Raw genomic sequence first — 19,470 nt, 5'->3', positions numbered from 1 at the left:
TCAAAATTCACAGATACTCCCTTCAGTATATTCAAGTCTTGTATAACACCTGGCTCTAATGATTGAAATAGCCCCTTGAGTTTGCTGTTTTTCCTCACAGAATTGTGTACAACCAGTATATGAAAAATAAATAGTTATCAGTAAAAATAAAACCAGATCAGCAGTGTCATATTTGCATACAGGTGACTGTGATGTTATGCTTTTTTTTGGTCTCAGGCTTATTAGGTTTCCAAAACATCCTTCAGTCTCCTTGCTGCCTACTTTACAAATATGTGTTTGTTGGCTCTCAAGTTTTCTTAAGCGTAGTAATCAGAATTATAGAAATTTGGTATTCCTATGATTTATATAGGAAAAAGACAAGGTTTAGTGGGGTAAACACTGAAAAAAGAAAAAAGGCCAAAATTTAAGTTTTAGAATTATCTCTGAATTTAACTTTATTCCATAGATTTCATTCCTTGGATAGGTAACAGTTGGCTAAGAGCTTCAGTTTCAGAAAATTCCATAAAAGTGACTTCTAAAAGTAACTAAAAGTCACTATAATGGCAGGAATCAAGCCATCCTGTCCGTTAACTTTTGGTCTTTAGTATATCTTAATTGTTTTAATAATAGGGAAATGCTTTGGGTTCTTTTCTTCTTTGAGAAGGAAGAGAGATGCCTTGGTAGGATTCTAATTAGTCTACGTCTCAAACGTGAGCCTGCAGCAGAATCACTGGAGAGCTTGTTAAAATGAGCTGCTGAACCCCACCCCCAGTTTCTCATCCAGTAGGTCTGATTGCGTAGGTCCCAAGAGTTTGCATTTCTAGTATGTTCCCAGATGATGTTGATCCTGCTGGTTCATAGACTACGGTTTGAGAACTGGTGTAGGTAATCTTCAGTAGGTAAAAATAACATGTACTGAAAACTTATTGTGGGCTGGGTACTATTCTGGGACTTTGGCAGTTACTATCTCAGCTATTGAGTAAATTTGATCCCCATTTTACAGAGAAGAATTTGAAGCTGGGAGAGGTTAAACTGCCTTAAGTACTTGTCCATGATCTCACAGCCAATAAAGAGGTGGAGTCGGGATTAGAACCTAGGCAGCCCACTTCCCAATCCCAGGCACTTACCCTTTTTACTGGGGGGATAGCTATTGCTTTAAAAAGCTAGGATTTAGCATTTATAATTGTGAAATAAGTATCCTAATGCTTTGTATTTATATCTCTTAAGGTAGACAATATCTTTATATAACCACTTGCTATAAAAGCAATACAATATTCTGAGATAACAAGACACTTAGGGGGAAAAAATAAATTCCTTTCATCTGCTCCTTTCAGATAAATGGAAGGTCAGCCAATTGGAGTTCCGCTTCTATATAAGGAGTGTTTTCAGGGCTCAAACAGAGGAGACCCTGAAAACCAGGCAGAAGGACAGGAAGCTGTGGTGGTCAGGTAACTCATTCAAACTGGGTAAAGTCCAGAGGGCAAATGCTGAAACCCTGAATCTCATCCAATGGATAAATATTTATTGAGCACCTCCTACATACTAAGCAACTGCTTCGTAATGGGGAAACCGTAAGAAGGCCAATTTTACTTTCAATAAGCTTAAGATGGTGGCAGTAAAAATGTATTGAGCTCTTCACAAGCCAGGCACTGTTCTGAATACAGTGATTTAACTTAGTTGTTACAACCACCATACGAGGGAGATACCGATACTCCATGTCTTCACCTCAGAATAAGGAACAAAGCTAGTGACTCCTGAAATATTTTATGCCTACAAGGAACTGAACAGTAAGTGGCGTGGGGTGAGTAAAATCCTTTGATTTCATATTCTATTCAATGACCAAGCAAGACTTTTGAACCACAAGTACATGTAGGAAAAGTTACCAAGTTAGATTTTATTTTTCCCTCCCCAATAAAGGGGTGAGGATCCGTCTTATAGAAGACGGATCCCTTATACTTATTTTAATCCCTTACTTATTTTAATGTATTAGAAACGGTGCCTTAACATTTTTTCCCCCAGTCTGATGTCGGTTACTTGTTAGGCAAGACCCAGAGAAGTTGTAAAGAGGAAGCCACCTTTTCTTCCGATTTCAGAGTTGTTCGTTGAAGCAAATTTACACACTAGCCAACCACCCGAAGAGGAGCTCAATTAAATGCAACAGACATGCTCTGGGTCGTTAAAAGCCATAGTCTACAGACCCCAGAGTCCGGTCTCCTAACTTCTGCATGATTCCTTCCCTGAATTACCTCTACTTATAAAAGCCACACTTGAGAATCCTGGAGTGGCATCTAGTTTACTTTGGTCCGAATCCGCTATACCAACAAAGAGCGTTTTAAAATATTGTAAATTCTTACAAATCCTATAAAGTAACTCGTACTGGAGAAAGGACTAGTAGGGAAACAGGAACACACAACAGCCTGCACCTTTGAGGGAGTGAGGAGGAGCAAACGCCTGGGGCGGGGCTTGAGCGTGGAGCTCGCCGCAGGTCATCTGCAGTTGCCTGGAGCCTCCCACCCCGGGACCGCCGCTCGTGCTCAGGGTAGAATCTGACGTCTCCCCACGGCAGGGTTCGGGTCCCCTGACCTGCCCGGGCGCTCTTGCCTCGGCGAACTCCGCGTGAGGGAAAGGGGGCTTTAACTCTGCGGGGGCGAACTGCCACCACCGACCCTGTCCCACCCTCCGGCCGGCGGCGGGCAGGGAGCGCGGGCGCGGGGGCGGGGGGCGGGGGCGGGAGGGAGGAAGGGGCGGGGGCTGCAGCCCGGCTGCAGGAAGCGGAGGCCGCTCGGGCGGTGCTTCCCGCTCTGCCGCGATGAGCTCGGCGCCGGGGCTCCGCGGGGCTCGCGGTGCAGGTAGGCGGCGGGTGCCGGGGGTGGTGGGGCGCGCGGGCGGGGGCGGGGACGCGGACGCGGGCTCCTACGGCTTTGCTCGGCGGCCGGAAGAAGTTGAGGGTCTTGGAGGGAAGCGCTCAGGTCCGGTGGGTGCAGCTTAGCTTTTGAGCTCAGAAAAACAACTCGGGAACCTCGCCACCGCCTCCTTGCGGTCCCTGGTGGCGGCGCCAAGCGCTGCGGCGTGCCCTGGCCGCTTTTGTCCTCCGGGCGCTGATCTCTTTCTAGCCGTCGGGGCTATTTAAACTTTTAACTGCGCCTGGTCCTAAGAAAGTTAACTTTTGGAGGTTGGATCTTGTTTTGTTTTCTTACTTCTCAGTCAAAAGAAGTGGTTGCCTGCAGTAACAATGGAGCGTGACCGGCCCGAGGCAGTGCCTGGGCAGAGAGGCCCCCGGGCTTGCCCGCTCTGAACCTGGAGACAAAAGCCAGGCGTCGGCGGCTGCACAGGCCCCATGGCTCTCCTACCTCCAGGAAACCTGCAGTTGTTCGTGAATTAAGTTAAAGCCACAGTAACTATTCTCTACAAAACGATCGACTGCTAAACGCATGCTTTAGAACGTTCTTCCCTGTCACTTATTATTTTACTGATAAGGTTTAGAAATTCTGGCCATAGTAAAAAAAAAAAAAAAAAAAAAAAAGTGGGGGGTGGTTTTGAAGCGCTGGTTGTCGGTCGATGCAGAGCGCCTTTTATTTCAGAGCTTTTTATTCTTCGCCGCACAAAACAAGCCTTTTGCCCCAGAGGCAAGTTGTAAAAGTCACCATGGTTGTTCAGGAGGAAGTGGCATTACCCTGATGGACAGTGCTTGGTCCAGCGACCATTTCCCTTTTGGAACCAGTGGTGAGGGGTGGGAAGCTGGGGCAGGGGTCCAGGATGCTTGAGGGACCGCTAGTCACCGCATGTCGCCCACCATTCTTTTTATGGCTTCCTTCCTTTTCCTACTTGCTCCCTTTTCAATCTCCACCCCACCCCTTTTCCAGTGTGTTCCAGGCCTGACATGAGTCACTCAAAGTAGGATTAATAAACCACTTGTTGATAGGGAATATGGGTAGATTTTCATAGATACTGCAGTGAATGAAGATGACAACAGTAGATGCTGAAGAAGTTGGGAGAAATGAACACTTAGTTTAGAAAGGTTTTTGGTCTCTCTCTGGTGCGAGCGGTTTTAACATGGTGACGGAGTATAGGGACTTCGGAATTTACAGGCAGAACGGGGTCTTCAGTACCAACTCCAGGGCCCTGACCTTGGACGGATCTCTTTCACTTTCTCTGTCTCACAGGGCCTGTGGAGCAGAGTGAGATAAAGCTATCGAAAGTGCCACGCCATCAGCGAATGGTAGCTGGGGCATTAACACATTAAGGTGTGGGGGAGAAAGGAATGATTGATCGGTTTTGTAAAAATTAAACTCGTTTAAGGAGCAGAGAGGTCGTGGTTGCATTATGGTGGAGAGGAAAATTGCTTAAATCAGAGGCAAGGAGAAGGGAGAAGAGGTCAAGAGTCAGGTTTAGTGGCAGACCCATTTTTGATGAATAGATTGCAGATAAACAGGAATTTGTAAATGTTATATAGGGTATCTCCCTCATTAAGATTTATTTTCTCCATGTCAACAGAGCCAGTTTGTTTGTATTCATGCAGTACGATGATACGTGTTAAAGCGCACCCTTCTTGAAAGCTGGTCTGCTGGGTACATGCAGTTTAAAGTGACTGCGACACAGTCGCATTGTATGTTCTCTGGAAGCAGGGTAAAATTGATCAATTCCAGGAAGAGTATTGGAACCTCAGTTCTACTGTCTGTCTTCATAGCTTTCTGTCCTGATTCAAGAAACTGCTAGAACAGAGCGGCAGCTGGACTTGGTCAGGAATCGGTATTGCAGGGCACAGGATGCCTGTTACAGCGCACTGAAAGCTAGAGCCTGCGAGGGTCTGAACAAAGTTTTCACAGCCCGGTGTCTTTCTACATCTCTCATGTTAACAGTGACAACAAAAAAACTCTAAAAAATGCCTCACTGACACTGTCCTATCTGTTAACTTTGAAATTGAATGTCATTTTAAACGAATTAATCTTGAGCTACTTAAAACTGGCCATGTTTCCTAAGTCTGTAAGCTGAGGGCAGTATTTGAGATGACCCAAACGCACAGCATAAATTACATCCAGCCCAGGAGAACTGTGAAGCTCCTTCCTCAGACTGTGAAAAAGGAACTTTAAAGACCCAGTCGAGTGTACCTCTCCAGTGCTTTCACCCTCAAGGACTTGAGTTAGTTGGGTGACCGGCCAGTTGGCACAGCTTCCACCAGGGACACTTCAAGCTGCCTTAGGCTCACTAGCCAACAAGGTGCAAAAGCTGGGAGAGGTGAACTGCTGGGTCTGCTACTACTCTGGGCATCACAGAAGAGACTCAGGTGCTCTCCAACCTGTGCAGGTTCTTGGCGGGTGAAGGAGGTGATTGGCTTTCAGATATGGATTTAGTGTGTTTCGTTTGAGTGGTTCTGTTTCTTTATTGTATAATTGGCTTAATGGTAAGCACGTGAGGTTATTAAAAGGCTCCTGGAACAAAAGCTTCTGAAAATGGAAGGAGAGAAAACCCTGCGCTGCTCGGGTAGAGCAGCGTGGGGAGCAGGAAGTTACCCCGGCAGACAGGGTGTGGCGCTGTTCCGGGGAGAGCAGTTGTGGGGTAGGAGGGATCCCAGTTAGAGCAGTGTGTGAGTAGGACGTAGCCCCAGGGAGAGCAGGGTGTGGAAGTATCCCCAATAGAGCACTGTCAGAAGTGGCAAGTGTCCCAGGGGCAGCAGTGTGTGGACTAGAAAGTATCATGATGTATCAGTGTGTTGTAGGAAGTCTTCTGGGTGGAGGAGTTTATGCGCTAGAAGAGCAGTGTGTTCAGAAGGGCAGCATCCCTGAGTAGCGGGGAGTCTTAGTAGGAAGCATCCCCCATAGAGCCGCGCGGAGCAGGAAGTATCCCAGGAGAACAGTGTGTGGAGTAGGAAGTATTCCGGGTATGGCTGTTCGTGGAGTGGGAAGAGTAGGATGTATATTCAGTGGAGCGGTGCCTGGGGCAGGAAGTGTCCTGGGTGAGCACGGCGTGCGGTAGGGCAGTGTCCCTGGGTACAGCGCTGTTTAGGAGGAGGCATCCAGGTAAAGAGGTCGCTATTAAGGAACTCTCCTCCGGTGGAGCACTGTCCTAGTAAGAAGTATGTCACAGAGAGCAGTGTGTGGAGTAGGAAAGGTAGCATGTATCCTCGGGCGGGCAGTGAGTGGGGCCGGAAGTATCGCCGGTGGAAAGTGTGCGGAGCAGGAAGCATCCCCCATAGAGCAGTGTGGAGTAGGGAGAATTCTGGGTAGAGTAATCTGTAGAGTAAGAAGAGTAGGACGTGTCCCGGGGAGAGCAGTGTGTGGGTGCTACGAGGTCACCTTGGTAGATCAGTGTGTGAGGTAGGAAGTATCCAGGATAGAGCATGGTGTGGAATAGGATGTGTCCTAGGTAGGGCAGTATGTGCATTCGAAGTTTCCACGGCAGAGCCGTGTGTGGACTAGGAAGCATCCCGGTTTATCACTGTGTGGAGTAGGAAGTATTCCGAGTACAGCAGCTTCTGTATCCACAGGGTGGAACACTGTGTGGCACAGGAAGTAACCCTGGTAGAACGGGGTGTGTAGGAGGAGGTATCCTGGGCATAACTGTGGAATCGGAAGTATCCCCCAGAGAGCTGTGTGCTCCCTGGGTCAGCATCCCAAGTAGAGGGGTGTCTTATTAGGAAGCATCAGCTGTACAGCAGTGTGTGGGGTGGGACGTGTCCCCAGTAGAGCAGTGTGTGGAGAAGGAAGTGCCCTGGTAGTAGAGTAGGGCTGGAGGTTTCATGGTAGACTAGTGTGTGGTATAGGAAGTATTCTGGGCAGAGGGGTGTGTGGATCCCTGGAGAGCACTGTGCGTGGTAGGAAGTATCCCCAGTGTCGAGTGTGCAGAGCAGAAAGTGTTCTAGTAGAAAAGTGTGTGTCCTCCCAGGGACAGTAAGTACTGTCCCTGGGAGGACAGTGTGTACAGCAGGAAGCATCCCCAGCATCAGTGTGTGGAGGAGGACGTGTTCTGGTGGAACAGTGTATGAGCTACCATGTAACCTTAGTAGAGCAGTGGGTGGGGTCGGTTTGATCCCTTTTAGAACATTGCGTGGAGTAGGGAGTCCCCCAGTAGAGTAGCTGTACCGTAGGGAAGTCCCCCTGGATAGAGGAGTGCTTGGTAGGAAGTATTCCCAGTAAAGCAGGGTGTGGAATATGAAGTGTCCACCTTAGAGCAGGATGTGGAGTAGCACGGAAACTTTGGGAGAGTGGGGAGGATGCATTAGTGGCTGCTTGACTCCTAATCTTCGGTGGGAGTAAAAATCACCCTGTTAAAAATGCAGATTGTCACCTTTCCCAGGATTCTGATTCTGTAAGTCAGGGTTGGGATCCAGGAATCTGCATTTTATCACCCAGGCCAGGAACTGATGCAAAAGGTTAAGAAAAAAACTAATTGGGGCCTATGACACAGGGGAAGGGGAAGGCCGCCGTGGGGTCTTGGCTGGAATGCTGGGTGCATTACGGGAGGAACAGGCTGAGAGTGACTGGTAAAGGGCCCTGGAGTTGAATTCCCCATCTCACCTCATCCTCCCTCCCTGGGTGGATTTTTGTCAGTGAGGAGACGTGAGGTTAGAACAATCAGGCATCAGGGAGAGACTCCAAGGGGAGAGGGGGACCCCACCCTCTTGACTAGGAGATGATGGGTAGGAGTCTACCCGTAGGGTCTGTTGCGCTTCCTTCAAAGACCTCAACTGAGAGGTGCATCTTGCTATACTGTTGATATTGTATTACCTTTTCTCCCCTCCCCTCTTAAGCTCTTATCAGGTAAAAACAGATTTGAGCATATGGACCCTTCTTGTAGAAGATGCTAGACTGACTGTGCTGTCCAGTACAGAAGCCACTGGCCACACGTTTAAATTAATTTAATTAACTGAGTTCCTCAGTTACACTAGCCACATTTCAAGTGCTCAAGACCACATGTGGCCAATGGCTGCCCTATGGAACAGCTCTGGTGTAGGGAATTCTGTCATTGCAGAGAGCTCTGTTGCACAGCACTGTTCCGGGAGTAGAGAGGGATTCAGTGAGAGGTTGTCTCGGGGGTGGGGAAGTATGTTCGTGGGTCAGGAGCAGAGGGTCCTGATTATAGGGTTGTAAGTGCACATGTGTCATTCAGGAGATCAAAGTCTGAGCCTTTGCCCCTTCCCCCCTTCCCTTCCTCCACCAAACGTCTACCTCTTCCACGCGGCAGGGTAATCCAGTATTAACCACGGTCTGTTCCGTTCTCTTGTTTGACTTAATCCCTTCTCTGTTTCAGAGAATATTTGCAAAATCATTTTCTGCAATATCAAGCAATTTCATATTTCATTTGAGCTGCATAATCACAGAGCTACATTTGTTACTTTAGACATATTTTGCAAGGAATGTGTTTGAGTAATATTTTCTCCATTAAAAAATTTTTTTTTTATTTTCTCCATTTCTAATCTGTTTTATTTTGCACGTAAGAATTAGGGGTGAGAAAAAATTGAGCTGTTAATTTATAGTTATTTGTTTACTTTTTTTTTCGGTATGCGGGCCTCTCACTGCTGTGGCCTCTCCCGTTGCGGAGCGCAGGCTCCGGACGCGCAGGCCCAGCGGCCATGGCTCACGGGCCCAGCCGCTCCGCGGCATGCGGGATCCTCCCGGACCGGGGCACGAACCCGTGTCCCCTGCATCGGCAGGCGGACTCTCAACCACTGCGCCACCAGGGAAGCCCTTGTTTACTTTTTAAAACATCTTTATTGGAGTATTATTGCTTTACAATGGTGTGTGAGTTTCTGCTCTATAACAAAGTGTATCAGCTATACATATACATATATCCCCATATCTCTTCCCTCTTGCGTCTCCCTCCCACCCTCCCTATCCCACCCCTCTAGGTGGTCACAAAGCACCGAGCTGATCTCCCTGTGCTATGCGGCTGCTTCCCACTAGCTATCTGTTTTACATTTGGTAGTATATATAAGTCCATGCCACTCTAATTTGTTTATTATTAATAGCACTTTCCCTTCCTTCTCCCTTACTCCTTCTCACATACTTTGACCTTTAAACTAACCAAGACAGAAGGGGCTTAAGAGTATAGGAGTCAAGGCAGCTGGGAGTTCCTGATGTGTTTTATGACCATAAGTCAAAAAGTATATTAACAAAACCCAACTTTTTTTTAATAGGTGAACAAAACATGACAGAAACAGATGCTTTCCCTATGAGGTAAAAAATGTGCTCTTTACCAGTAAAGGTCTTCCCCTTTGGTGATCATGATCAACCTACAGAAATCAAAGCAAGAAAGGGACCTGGGAGCTAGAAAGCAGAACTGAGAATGTCAGGTTTTAGCATTTGGAGAGTTGGTTTGTAGATGTGCAGGTTAGTGTAGATGTGCTGCCCCTGGCTGTGAAGGGACCTAGACTGAGGTTCAAAATGCTGAACAATTGGGATGGCATGGGCCCTGGGGCTAGGCCTGGGCCAGGCCATTGTCCTTGGTCGCTGACTCCTGGAGACCTGGGGGAAAGACACCCATGCAGAGGGATTGGGGTGGGCGTAGAGGTGCTCAGGATGGCTGCTGTTACCCGTTGGTACAGGAATATTGGGTGGGCCAAAAAGCTTGTTCGCTTTTTTCCATTCGATGGCTCTAGTAGCACTTAGTTGTCTTTAACTTCATTCAAAACAATTTTGTTAGATTGTATTGTGACAGCTGTCATATCAAGCATGCATTTGAAAAAAAACATCAAAATTGGTGAATTTTTGTGTAGCCATTTTAATATTGAAGATGGAAGGAAAAAAGCAACATTTCCAACATATTATGCTTTATTATTTCAAGAAAGGTAAAAATGCAACTGAAACACAAAAAAAAGATTTGTGCAGCGTATGGAGAAGGTGCTGTGGCTGATCGAACGTGTCAGAAGTGCCTTGCGAAGTTTCGTGCCGCAGATTGCTCGCTGGATGACGCTCCACGGTCAGGTAGACCAGTTGAAGTTGATAGTGATCAAATCGAGACGTTAATTGAGGACAGTCAACGTTATACCACTCGAGAGATAGCTGACATACTCAGAATACCCCAATCAAGCACTGAAAATCATCTGCACCAGCTTGGTTATGTCAGTCACTTTGATGTTTTTGGGTTCCACATAAGTCAAGTGAAAAAAACCTTCTCGACCGTATTTCCGCATGCGATTCTTTACGTAATGAAAATGTTCCATTTTTAAAACAAATTGTGACGGGCGATGAAAAGTGGATACTGTGCAATGATGTGGAATGGAAGAGATCGTGGGGCAAGCGAAACGAACCACCACCAACCACACCAAAGGCCGGTCTTCACCCAAAGAAGGTGATGTTGTGTCCATGGTGGGGTTGGAAAGGAGTTCTGTATTATGAGCTCCTCCCAGAAAACCAAACGATTCATTCCAACAAGTCCTGCTCCCAGTTAGACCAACTGAAAGCAGCACTCGATGAAAGCGTCCAGAATTAGTCAACAGAAAACGCATAATCTTCCATCAGGATAACGCAAGACTGCATGTTCCTCTGATGACCAGGCAAATACTGTTACAGCTTGGCTGGGAAGTTGTGATTCATCTGCCGTATTCACCAGACATTGCACCTTCAGATCTCCATTTATTTCAGTCTTTACAAAATTCTCTTAATGGAAAAAAATTCAATTCCCTGGTAGACTGTAAAAGGCTCCTGGAACAGTTCTTTGCTCAAAAAGATAAAAAGTTTTGAGATGATAGAATTGAACTTGCCTGAAAAATGGCAGAAGGTAGTGCAACAAAACGGTGAATATGTTGTTCAATAAAGTTCTTGGTGAAGATGGAAAATGTGTCTGTCTTTTACTTAAATTCCGAAGGAACTTTTTGGCCCACCGAATATTTCAGGACTTTCCTTGCCAGTGTGGCTGGGAGGCTTCCCTGGGGCACACCAGTGGTCTGTCCGCCTGGCAGAGGAGGAGGACGCAGCAGACCTCTATCTAGTCTATATGTTGACCTTGGGCTTGGAGGAGCTCGTTATTTAATATGACTTAAGTGATTGTTTTTAAAACTTTTCATAAACAGAGAAGTGTTTGATCCGGCAGAAACGTACAAAATGGACCACAAGAGGAGAGGAATTGCTTTAATCTTCAATCATGAGAGGTTCTTCTGGCACTTAACCCTACCAGACAGGCAGGGCACCAGCGCCGACAGAGACAGTCTTAAGCGCAGGTAGTATGGTTTGATCTATATGTCAAGATGGTGAGATATTTAAGTGATAACTACTTATCAAAACTTGTCCACACTGATGAAATAACAGACAGAGCAAGAGTATTTGAGGATGAACCTCATTTGGGCACAGCCTCCCTTAAGAACTTGCCTGAATTGCCCCCCTAATCCTGTTCTATTAAATGTTAACATTCTTCGCATTGTTATAAATCTATCTGCATAGTAGATGGCAGTATTGTAACTTAAATCAGTCATCATGAATAAATCCCTATCGTGGGTTACCAAGGAAAACCATCATTGTCATATTTGATTTTTCTTTCTCTCTAAAGAAAAGTCAATTTATATGTCATAAAAATGTGTATAGATTCCTTAAATAATTAGGGGTATGTGACAGCTTTGAATAGCTCATAGCTAATATCCAATTTAATTTATCATCTCCAGGTTTTCAGATCTAGGATTTGAAGTGAAATGCTTTGATGATCTTAAAGCAGAAGAACTACTGCTCAAAATTCACGAGGGTAGGTATCGATAGTTTTCTTGTTCATATTCCTCTGATGGGATTGAGTAGTTTTCAATTATCCTATGTGTAAAGACAGGTCCAAATAATTAACCGTATTGTGAAAAAGGCTTGTCAATTAATTTAGCATGGGTTATAGGTTTTGGTTGCGCCTCTCTGATTGTGTTACCTACCAGATTTAGAGACATTTGCAAAGTATTATGCCTCCAAAGTTACATTCTAAATACCACTAGTTACAGTCTATTACTCTAGTAATGAATGAAATGATCTTTTCATTTGGCAATTAAAAGCCGAAAATGCAAATACTACAGATGCTGGGTAGTCATTTTTTAATTGACTCCTTCCATACCCAAGTTTTTTACTGGCTCCATAATACTGTTGATTTATATACATTATCTCTTAATTTCTACATCACTATGCAGTGGTAGGTAAATTAACTTACGTTTATAATAATCACTACAGGTCATGGATTTTTAAGTAATTTGTCAATGGACTATTATAACATTTACATAATTAAGCTTTCTTCCGAGCTCTTTTTTTTAAAATTGAGGTATAATTGACATATAACATTAGTTTCAGGTATACAGCATAATGATTTGATATTTGCATACACTGAGAAACGATCACCACAGGAAGTCTAGTGACCATCTGTCACCATATGTACTTACAAAGACTGTCTTTTCTTGTGATGAGGACTTTTGAAGATCTCCTCTCGGCAGCTTTCCAGTATGCGATACTGTATTATTAACTACAGTCATCATGCTGTCCATTACATCCCCGGGACTTACGTATTTGTGTAACTGGAAGTTAGTACCTTCTGCCCCCTCCCCCATTTTGCCACCCCCCACCCCACCCCTGCCTCTGCCCCAGCAGCCACCAGTCTGTTCTCTGCATCTTTGAGGTTGGTCGCCTGCTTGCTGGCTGGTGTTTTGGATTCCACATACAGTGAGACCATGTCTTCCTCTGCCTTCTCTCACTTAGCATAATGCTCTCAGGATTCAGTCATGTTGTTGCAAATGGCTAGATTTCTTTTCTTAATGGTTGAATGGTAAGCCACTGTATATACACATGTCTTTTTTATCCATTCATCCATTGTTGGACATTTAGGTTGCTTCCATATCTTGGCTGTTGTAATAATTGCTGCGACGAATATGAGGGTTCATATATCTTTTCAAATGAGCGTTGTTGTCGTCTTCGGATAAATACCCAGAAGTGGAAGTGCAGGATACAGTAGTTCTATTTTTAATATTTTGAGGAACCTCATACCAGAGTTCTTCTTTAACCTGTAAATAATTTCAACTGGCTGCTTACCAGGTTTTCTACTTTTCTTGCTCCTCAGCTTTGGAGGACATCACTCTCCTGTCTTAATACTCTTTGGGAAGCTCTGAGCACCACGGACATATAGTGAAGGTGCTGCACTCCTTGGAGGTGCAGCGACACATAGGGAGGTGTTATGTAGTAGTTTTGGGGTCTTTCCAAAAGGTCTCTGCTGATTCAAAGACACTTATATTGCCAAAATGACTTGGATCTTTTAAGGGCGTTCCCCACAATAATCCCTTTAGGTTTTCCATGTCATTATTCTGTGTTTTAGGAGAGCTAACAAAATCTGTTCACCTCTATTACTTTGAACTGTAATAATTTGGATTTTTAAAAAATCAGATAGAGTATGGTATAAATTATTGCTTGATTAAATACTAAAATAAGTTGTGTTTCATTACAGACATTTTATAATAACAAATTTTCCCCCTCCCTCAATTGTATGTATGTAACTTTATTCTAATATTAGTAAATTAAATTTTTAGATGTAGATAATCACCTTATTTTCATTTCTAAATAACTTTTGGGGGCCTTTTTAGCATCAACCGCTAGCCATGCAGACGCCGATTGCTTTTTGTGTGTTTTCCTGAGTCATGGTGAAGGCAACCACATCTATGCATATGATGCCAAGATTGAAATTCAGACACTGACTGGCTTGTTCAAAGGAGACAAGTGTCAGAGCCTGGTTGGAAAACCCAAGATATTTATCATTCAGGTAAGACTGATTATGTTACAGTCTTAATTATCAAGGCCATGGTTCTGTACACGTGACTAGAAAGAACGAAAGCTGATTTTGGAAGTAACTTTCTCCAGTAATCGGAAAGGCCCTTTTTGAATCCTAGCCAGAGTCGCAGTTTGAGCTGTTAGTAATTCTTTCTTAACATAAAGATTCTCAGTATCTTTATTACTTGGATTGACATTGGAAAGAACTCAAAATAACGAATGTGCTGCTCCCTGGCGCAGCCCAGTGTCAAGGCGGAGCCACTGGACGAGCATCTGCTGGTGGGCAAGTGCAGTGCAGGGCCACCTGTCCAGACCAGGTTTGGTTTGGGGGCTGGAGAGCATGCTAGCCAGTGGGAAGAAAGTGGGCATAAAGACTTCTAGTCCTAGCTTGCTTCGTCCTTTCAGATCTTCCCTTAGGCCAAGATGCGGTTACCCACTGCCAAACTGGTATTAGGGATAAAAATATTTGGGGGCTTGAATAACATCATTTGGTACCTCAGTAAGGATTCTGAACAAAAAAAGAGAATTCCTCACGTTCCAGGGCTGCAATCCTCTATTTCCATGAACGGCATGGAGGACACAGCCACGTTTTACACCCTGCCGTACCTTGAGGAAGGGAGTAGGGGGGCTATTAAAAAAAAAAAAAAGTCAAGGATGACTCCCTGGTTTCATGTTTGGACAGCTGCACTGGGGTGTCTGTGGGACATGTCATTGGAGATACAGGTCTAGAACTTGAGACAGGCAGCCTGGATTAGAGAAATAAGTTTAGGAGTAATGAGGGAGGGGATGGGTGGGTGGTACTGGAAGGCATGGGAGTAGATGAGTTTCCCCATGTCAAGTATAGCCTGGAAAACGAGTGTAGAGGGAATTCTGTGGCAGTCCAGAGGTTAGAACTCAGTGCTCTCACTGCCAGGGCCCCGAGTTCAATCCCTGGCTGGGGAACTAAGATCCTGCAAGTCGCGGAGCAACTAAGCCCGTGTACCACAACTACTGAGCCTGCGCTCTAGAGCCCACGAGCCACAACTACTGAGACCACGCACCACAGCTACTGAAGCCCACGCTCCTAGAGCCCGTGCTCCGTGGCAAGAGAAGCCACCACAATGAGAAGCCCGCGCACCGCAACAAAGAGTAGCCCCCGCTCGCCACAACTAGAGAGAAAAGCCCGCCTGCGCACAGCAACGAAGACCCAACACAGCCAAAAAATAAATAAATATTAAAAAAAAATGACAGGTGAGACTGCTCATGAAAAAGGGAGTGGCCAGCACTGTAAGACAGGAGAATTGGAAATAACTCATGGGCCACAAAGGAGGAAAACGTTTTGCCAAGTTATTTCATTTCTCTATGCCTCAGGTTCTTCATCTGTGACACAGGGATAAAATAGCACTGGCTCATGGGGTGGCTGAGAGGATAAAACGATCTGGCCTAACATGAAAAACACTTCGAACAGTGCCTGGCACACGGCAGGCCCCCAGTAAAGGCTGGCTCTTATTCTTGCTGCAGTTGATTTGGCAAGTGATGGCACTGAGTTCCATATGTTCTACATTCCATTTAGGAAGACAGTTGAAAATAAGGTCTGAAAATAAGCCTGGTAATACTATATAAGACCAAAATCTCCCTGTAAAAAATAGGATATTAGGGATCTTCTATTTATATGATAACTCTGAAATCCATCCGAACTGTTTCTTTTAAAGTTTCTAATTCTTCAGCCATTTCAGAATTGATGAATGCATTTATTACTACAGCAGAATCTTGTTAGAGCACTGTATTAAGTTTACTGGGGCTCCCAGAACAAAGTACAGGCATACCTCACTTTATTGCACTTTGCAGATAGTGCTTTTTTTTTTTTTTAACAAATTGAAAGTTTGTGGCAACCCTGTGTTGATGCCATTTTTCCAACAGCATTTGCTCACTTCATTTCTGTGTCATATTGGTAATTTTCATATTTCAAACTTTTTCATTATTTTTGTTATGATTGTGATTTTGACATTACTATTGCAAAAAGATTATGACTAGCTGAAGACTCAGGTGATGGTTAGCATTTTTTAGCATTAAAGTATTTTTTAATTAAGGTCTACTTTTTTTAGACATAATGCTATTGTACACTTAATAGACTACAGTATAGTGTAAACATAACTTTTATATGCACTGGGAAACCAAAAAATTCATGTGACTCACTTTACTGCGATACTCGCTGTGTTGCTGTAGTCTGGAACCGAATCTGCAATATCTCTAAGGTCTGCCTGTACACAAACTGGGTAGCTTAGACAAGAGAGATTTATTTTCTTGCAGCTCTGGCGGTTAGAAGCCTGAGATCAAGGTGTCAGCAGGGTTGATTTCTTCTGAGGCCTCGCTCCTTGCCTGGGAGGTGGCTTCTGTTCACATGGTCTTTCCTCTGTGCATGTCTGTGTCCTGGTCTCTTTTTATAAGGATGCCAGTCATAGTGGGTTAGGGCCCACCAACAGGACCTCATTTTACCTTAATTATCTCTTTAAAGGCCATATCAGCAAATACAGTCACATTTGAAATACTGGGGGTTATATGTTATATATTTAAGTCCTTAGTGTATAAATCGGGAGGGGGACAGAATGCAGCCCATAATAGTTATTTGAGTAGAAATTAATGTTAGCCCTTGTGTGAGTCAGAATTAGTAAGAATTTGAGCCCTCACTTTAAAGTAGGAGCAAAAGGCAGGAGGCACATTAATAGATGTCCTCTCAGGTCATGTGGTGTCATTTTGACCCTTAACAATTTATGGCAGCCACTTGGCAAGGAAAACCCAATCCAGGAATATATTACCTGATTATACAGAAACACTTAGGCACATACTATAGCTTTTAAAAGAAAGGGTGACTCTTGGTGCTAGTGTGGGTAATCCCTAAGAAACTGTAAAACCACAGATGCTTTCCCTTTTACAGTGTACCATTCAATCAACATTAACTATAGGAAAACATAAGTAGGAAAAAAACCTGTCAGCTTTGGCCTGCTCTAAACCTGAATGCATTGTTTCTGAAGCGCCTGTAAAGTGGCTTCTGTTGATGTTGCAGTGGAGGCGTACTGAATCACACATTCACTGTGAACATGAAGCACTGGGAAGAATAGGTAAGTAAAGGAGGGGATTTTCCTCCTTGTCTCGTAGGCATGTCGGGGAAACCAGCACGATGTGCCGGTCATCCCTTTGGATGCAGTGGATCATCATACAGATAAGCTGGATGTCAACCTAACCCAGGTGGATGCAGCCTCAGTTTATACACTTCCTGCTGGAGCAGACTTCCTCATGTGTTACTCTGTGGCAGAAGGTTATTATTTTCATCGGGAAACTGTTCTGTGCATGTCTGTGTCCTGGTCTCTTTTTATAAGGATGCCAGTCATAGTGGGTTAGGGCCCACCAACAGGACCTCATTTTACCTTAATTATCTCTTTAAAGGCCATATCAGCAAATACAGTCACATTTGAAATACTGGGGGTTATATGTTATATATTTAAGTCCTTAGTGTATAAATCGGGAGGGGGACAGAATGCAGCCCATAATAGTTATTTGAGTAGAAATTAATGTTAGCCCTTGTGTGAGTCAGAATTAGTAAGAATTTGAGCCCTCACTTTAAAGTAGGAGCAAAAGGCAGGAGGCACATTAATAGATGTCCTCTCAGGTCATGTGGTGTCATTTTGACCCTTAACAATTTATGGCAGCCGCTTGGCAAGGAAAACCCAATCCAGGAATATATTACCTGATTATACAGAAACACTTAGGCACATACTATAGCTTTTAAAAGAAAGGGTGACTCTTGGTGCTAGTGTGGGTAATCCCTAAGAAACTGTAAAACCACAGATGCTTTCCCTTTTACAGTGTACCATTCAATCAACATTAACTATAGGAAAACATAAGTAGGAAAAAAACCTGTCAGCTTTGGCCTGCTCTAAACCTGAATGCATTGTTTCTGAAGCGCCTGTAAAGTGGCTTCTGTTGATGTTGCAGTGGAGGCGTACTGAATCACACATTCACTGTGAACATGAAGCACTGGGAAGAATAGGTAAGTAAAGGAGGGGATTTTCCTCCTTGTCTCGTAGGCATGTCGGGGAAACCAGCACGATGTGCCGGTCATCCCTTTGGATGCAGTGGATCATCATACAGATAAGCTGGATGTCAACCTAACCCAGGTGGATGCAGCCTCAGTTTATACACTTCCTGCTGGAGCAGACTTCCTCATGTGTTACTCTGTGGCAGAAGGTGTGTGGGTGTTTAATACAAGTTTATAATTGGCTTTCTTGGCTAAGTTCCTGTAAGTTTCACCTTGGCTTGATTTAGGTGAGGTCTTTCTAATGGGGCAGGTGATTTGGTTGTGAAGCTCAGAGGCTTAATGGACTTCTTTGTGCCATGTGATCAGAGTGATATCTAAAAGTATAAAATACCTTATAGAAAAATCCTTCCTGAGAACTATGTTAAATAAAGCTACAAGGCTAATTATATTGAATATTAGCAGCAGAATATGTCAGTTACTGATGGTGACACTGCTTTTGTGGTAACACTCACGGAAAATGTTGAAAAATATTCTGATGACAGTTGTTCTCTGCTCTTGCAGTAAATAATTTTATGTTTTTCTTTTTTCTAATCACGTGTCTCAGAAATCATTGCCTGGTTACTACTATCATGGGAATTTTTAGGAAATGGAGAAAATTAACCTAATTTTAGGAAATGGAGAAAATTAACCTAAAAAAATTCCTAAAATTAACATTTTAGGAAATGGAGAAAATTAACCCTATTTTTATAGAACTGTATGGAATTAATCTTTTTTCCCACATGAGAATAGTCAACAGAGAAAACTTTTAAAACTGTATCACGGCACATCTTAGCCTTCTCCAAGGATTTTTAAGAACTCAGCCTTTTTAAAGGGGTTTTTCTGTCACAGTAAGTGACCAGAAAACTTCAGTGGCTCTCCTTTCTATCTTTTTTAGGTTATTATTCTCATCGGGAAACTGTGAATGGCTCATGGTACATTCAAGATTTGTGCGAGATGCTGGGAAAATTCGGCTCCTCCTTAGAGTTCACAGAACTCCTCACACTGGTGAACAGGAAAGTTTCTCAGCGCCGAGTGGACATCTGCAGAGACCCAAGTGCAATTGGAAAGAAGCAGGTTCCCTGCTTTGCCTCAATGCTAACTAAAAAGCTGCATTTCTTTCCAAAATCTAAATGATTGATAGGTGCTATTTTGTTTTATGTATCTGTATTTTTATATAAAGAAGTATCACTAGGTTGAAGCAATTTAAATGGTACAGCAATTTTAAATGTCTTAAGCTTTAATGAGAGAACTTTACAAAAAAAATAGCTCATATTGGACATGGTGAAGGGGTTTGATATATGTAGAAATGAAATCCTCAGGGAATTCCTATAAATAAAAATCCACAAGCATTTGTAATACTTGACTTTTGTAGTAAATTGCAAGGTTACTCAAAATATCTGACTGATTTAACTTGTATTTTGTGACATTTTATAAAACTTTATAATGTTTTTAAAAGTTTCTGAAAGCTAAAAAAAAAAAAGAAAGAAAGAAAGAAAGTCTCAAACCCAGTGGGATGGAGAAAATTAAGCCTATTTTTATAGAACTGTATGGAATTAATCTTTTTTCTCACATGAGAATAGTCAACAGAGAAAACTTTTAAAACTGTATCATGGCACATCTTAGTCTTCTCCAAGGATTTTTAAGAACTCAGACTTTTTAAAGGTGTTTTTCTGTCACAGTAAGTGACCAGAAAACTTCAGTGGCTCTCCTTTCTATCATTTTTAGGTT

At 43.7% G+C, this 19,470-nt stretch overlaps 1 protein-coding gene across 1 annotated transcript; it reads left to right on the top strand.

Moving 5' to 3' along the window:
* The first annotated feature begins 2,749 nt into the window (after positions 1–2,749).
* Positions 2,750–19,131, top strand: CASP6 (caspase 6). The gene is made up of 7 exons (XM_024119421.3): positions 2,750–2,828; positions 9,113–9,152; positions 10,988–11,134; positions 11,573–11,649; positions 13,505–13,680; positions 16,824–16,983; positions 18,638–19,131. The coding sequence occupies exons 1-7, from the start codon at positions 2,789–2,791 to the stop codon at positions 18,874–18,876; spliced, it is 879 nt and encodes a 292-aa protein (XP_023975189.1). The 5' UTR covers positions 2,750–2,788; the 3' UTR covers positions 18,877–19,131.
* Positions 19,132–19,470: the final 339 nt, after the last annotated feature.

The sequence above is a fragment of the Physeter macrocephalus genome, chromosome 7, assembly GCF_002837175.3.
Source record: "Physeter macrocephalus isolate SW-GA chromosome 7, ASM283717v5, whole genome shotgun sequence".
NCBI classification, from domain to species: domain Eukaryota; kingdom Metazoa; phylum Chordata; class Mammalia; order Artiodactyla; family Physeteridae; genus Physeter; species Physeter macrocephalus.
The sequence above is the reverse complement of the archived record's forward strand: the minus strand, read 5'-3'. Positions and strand labels throughout refer to the sequence as shown.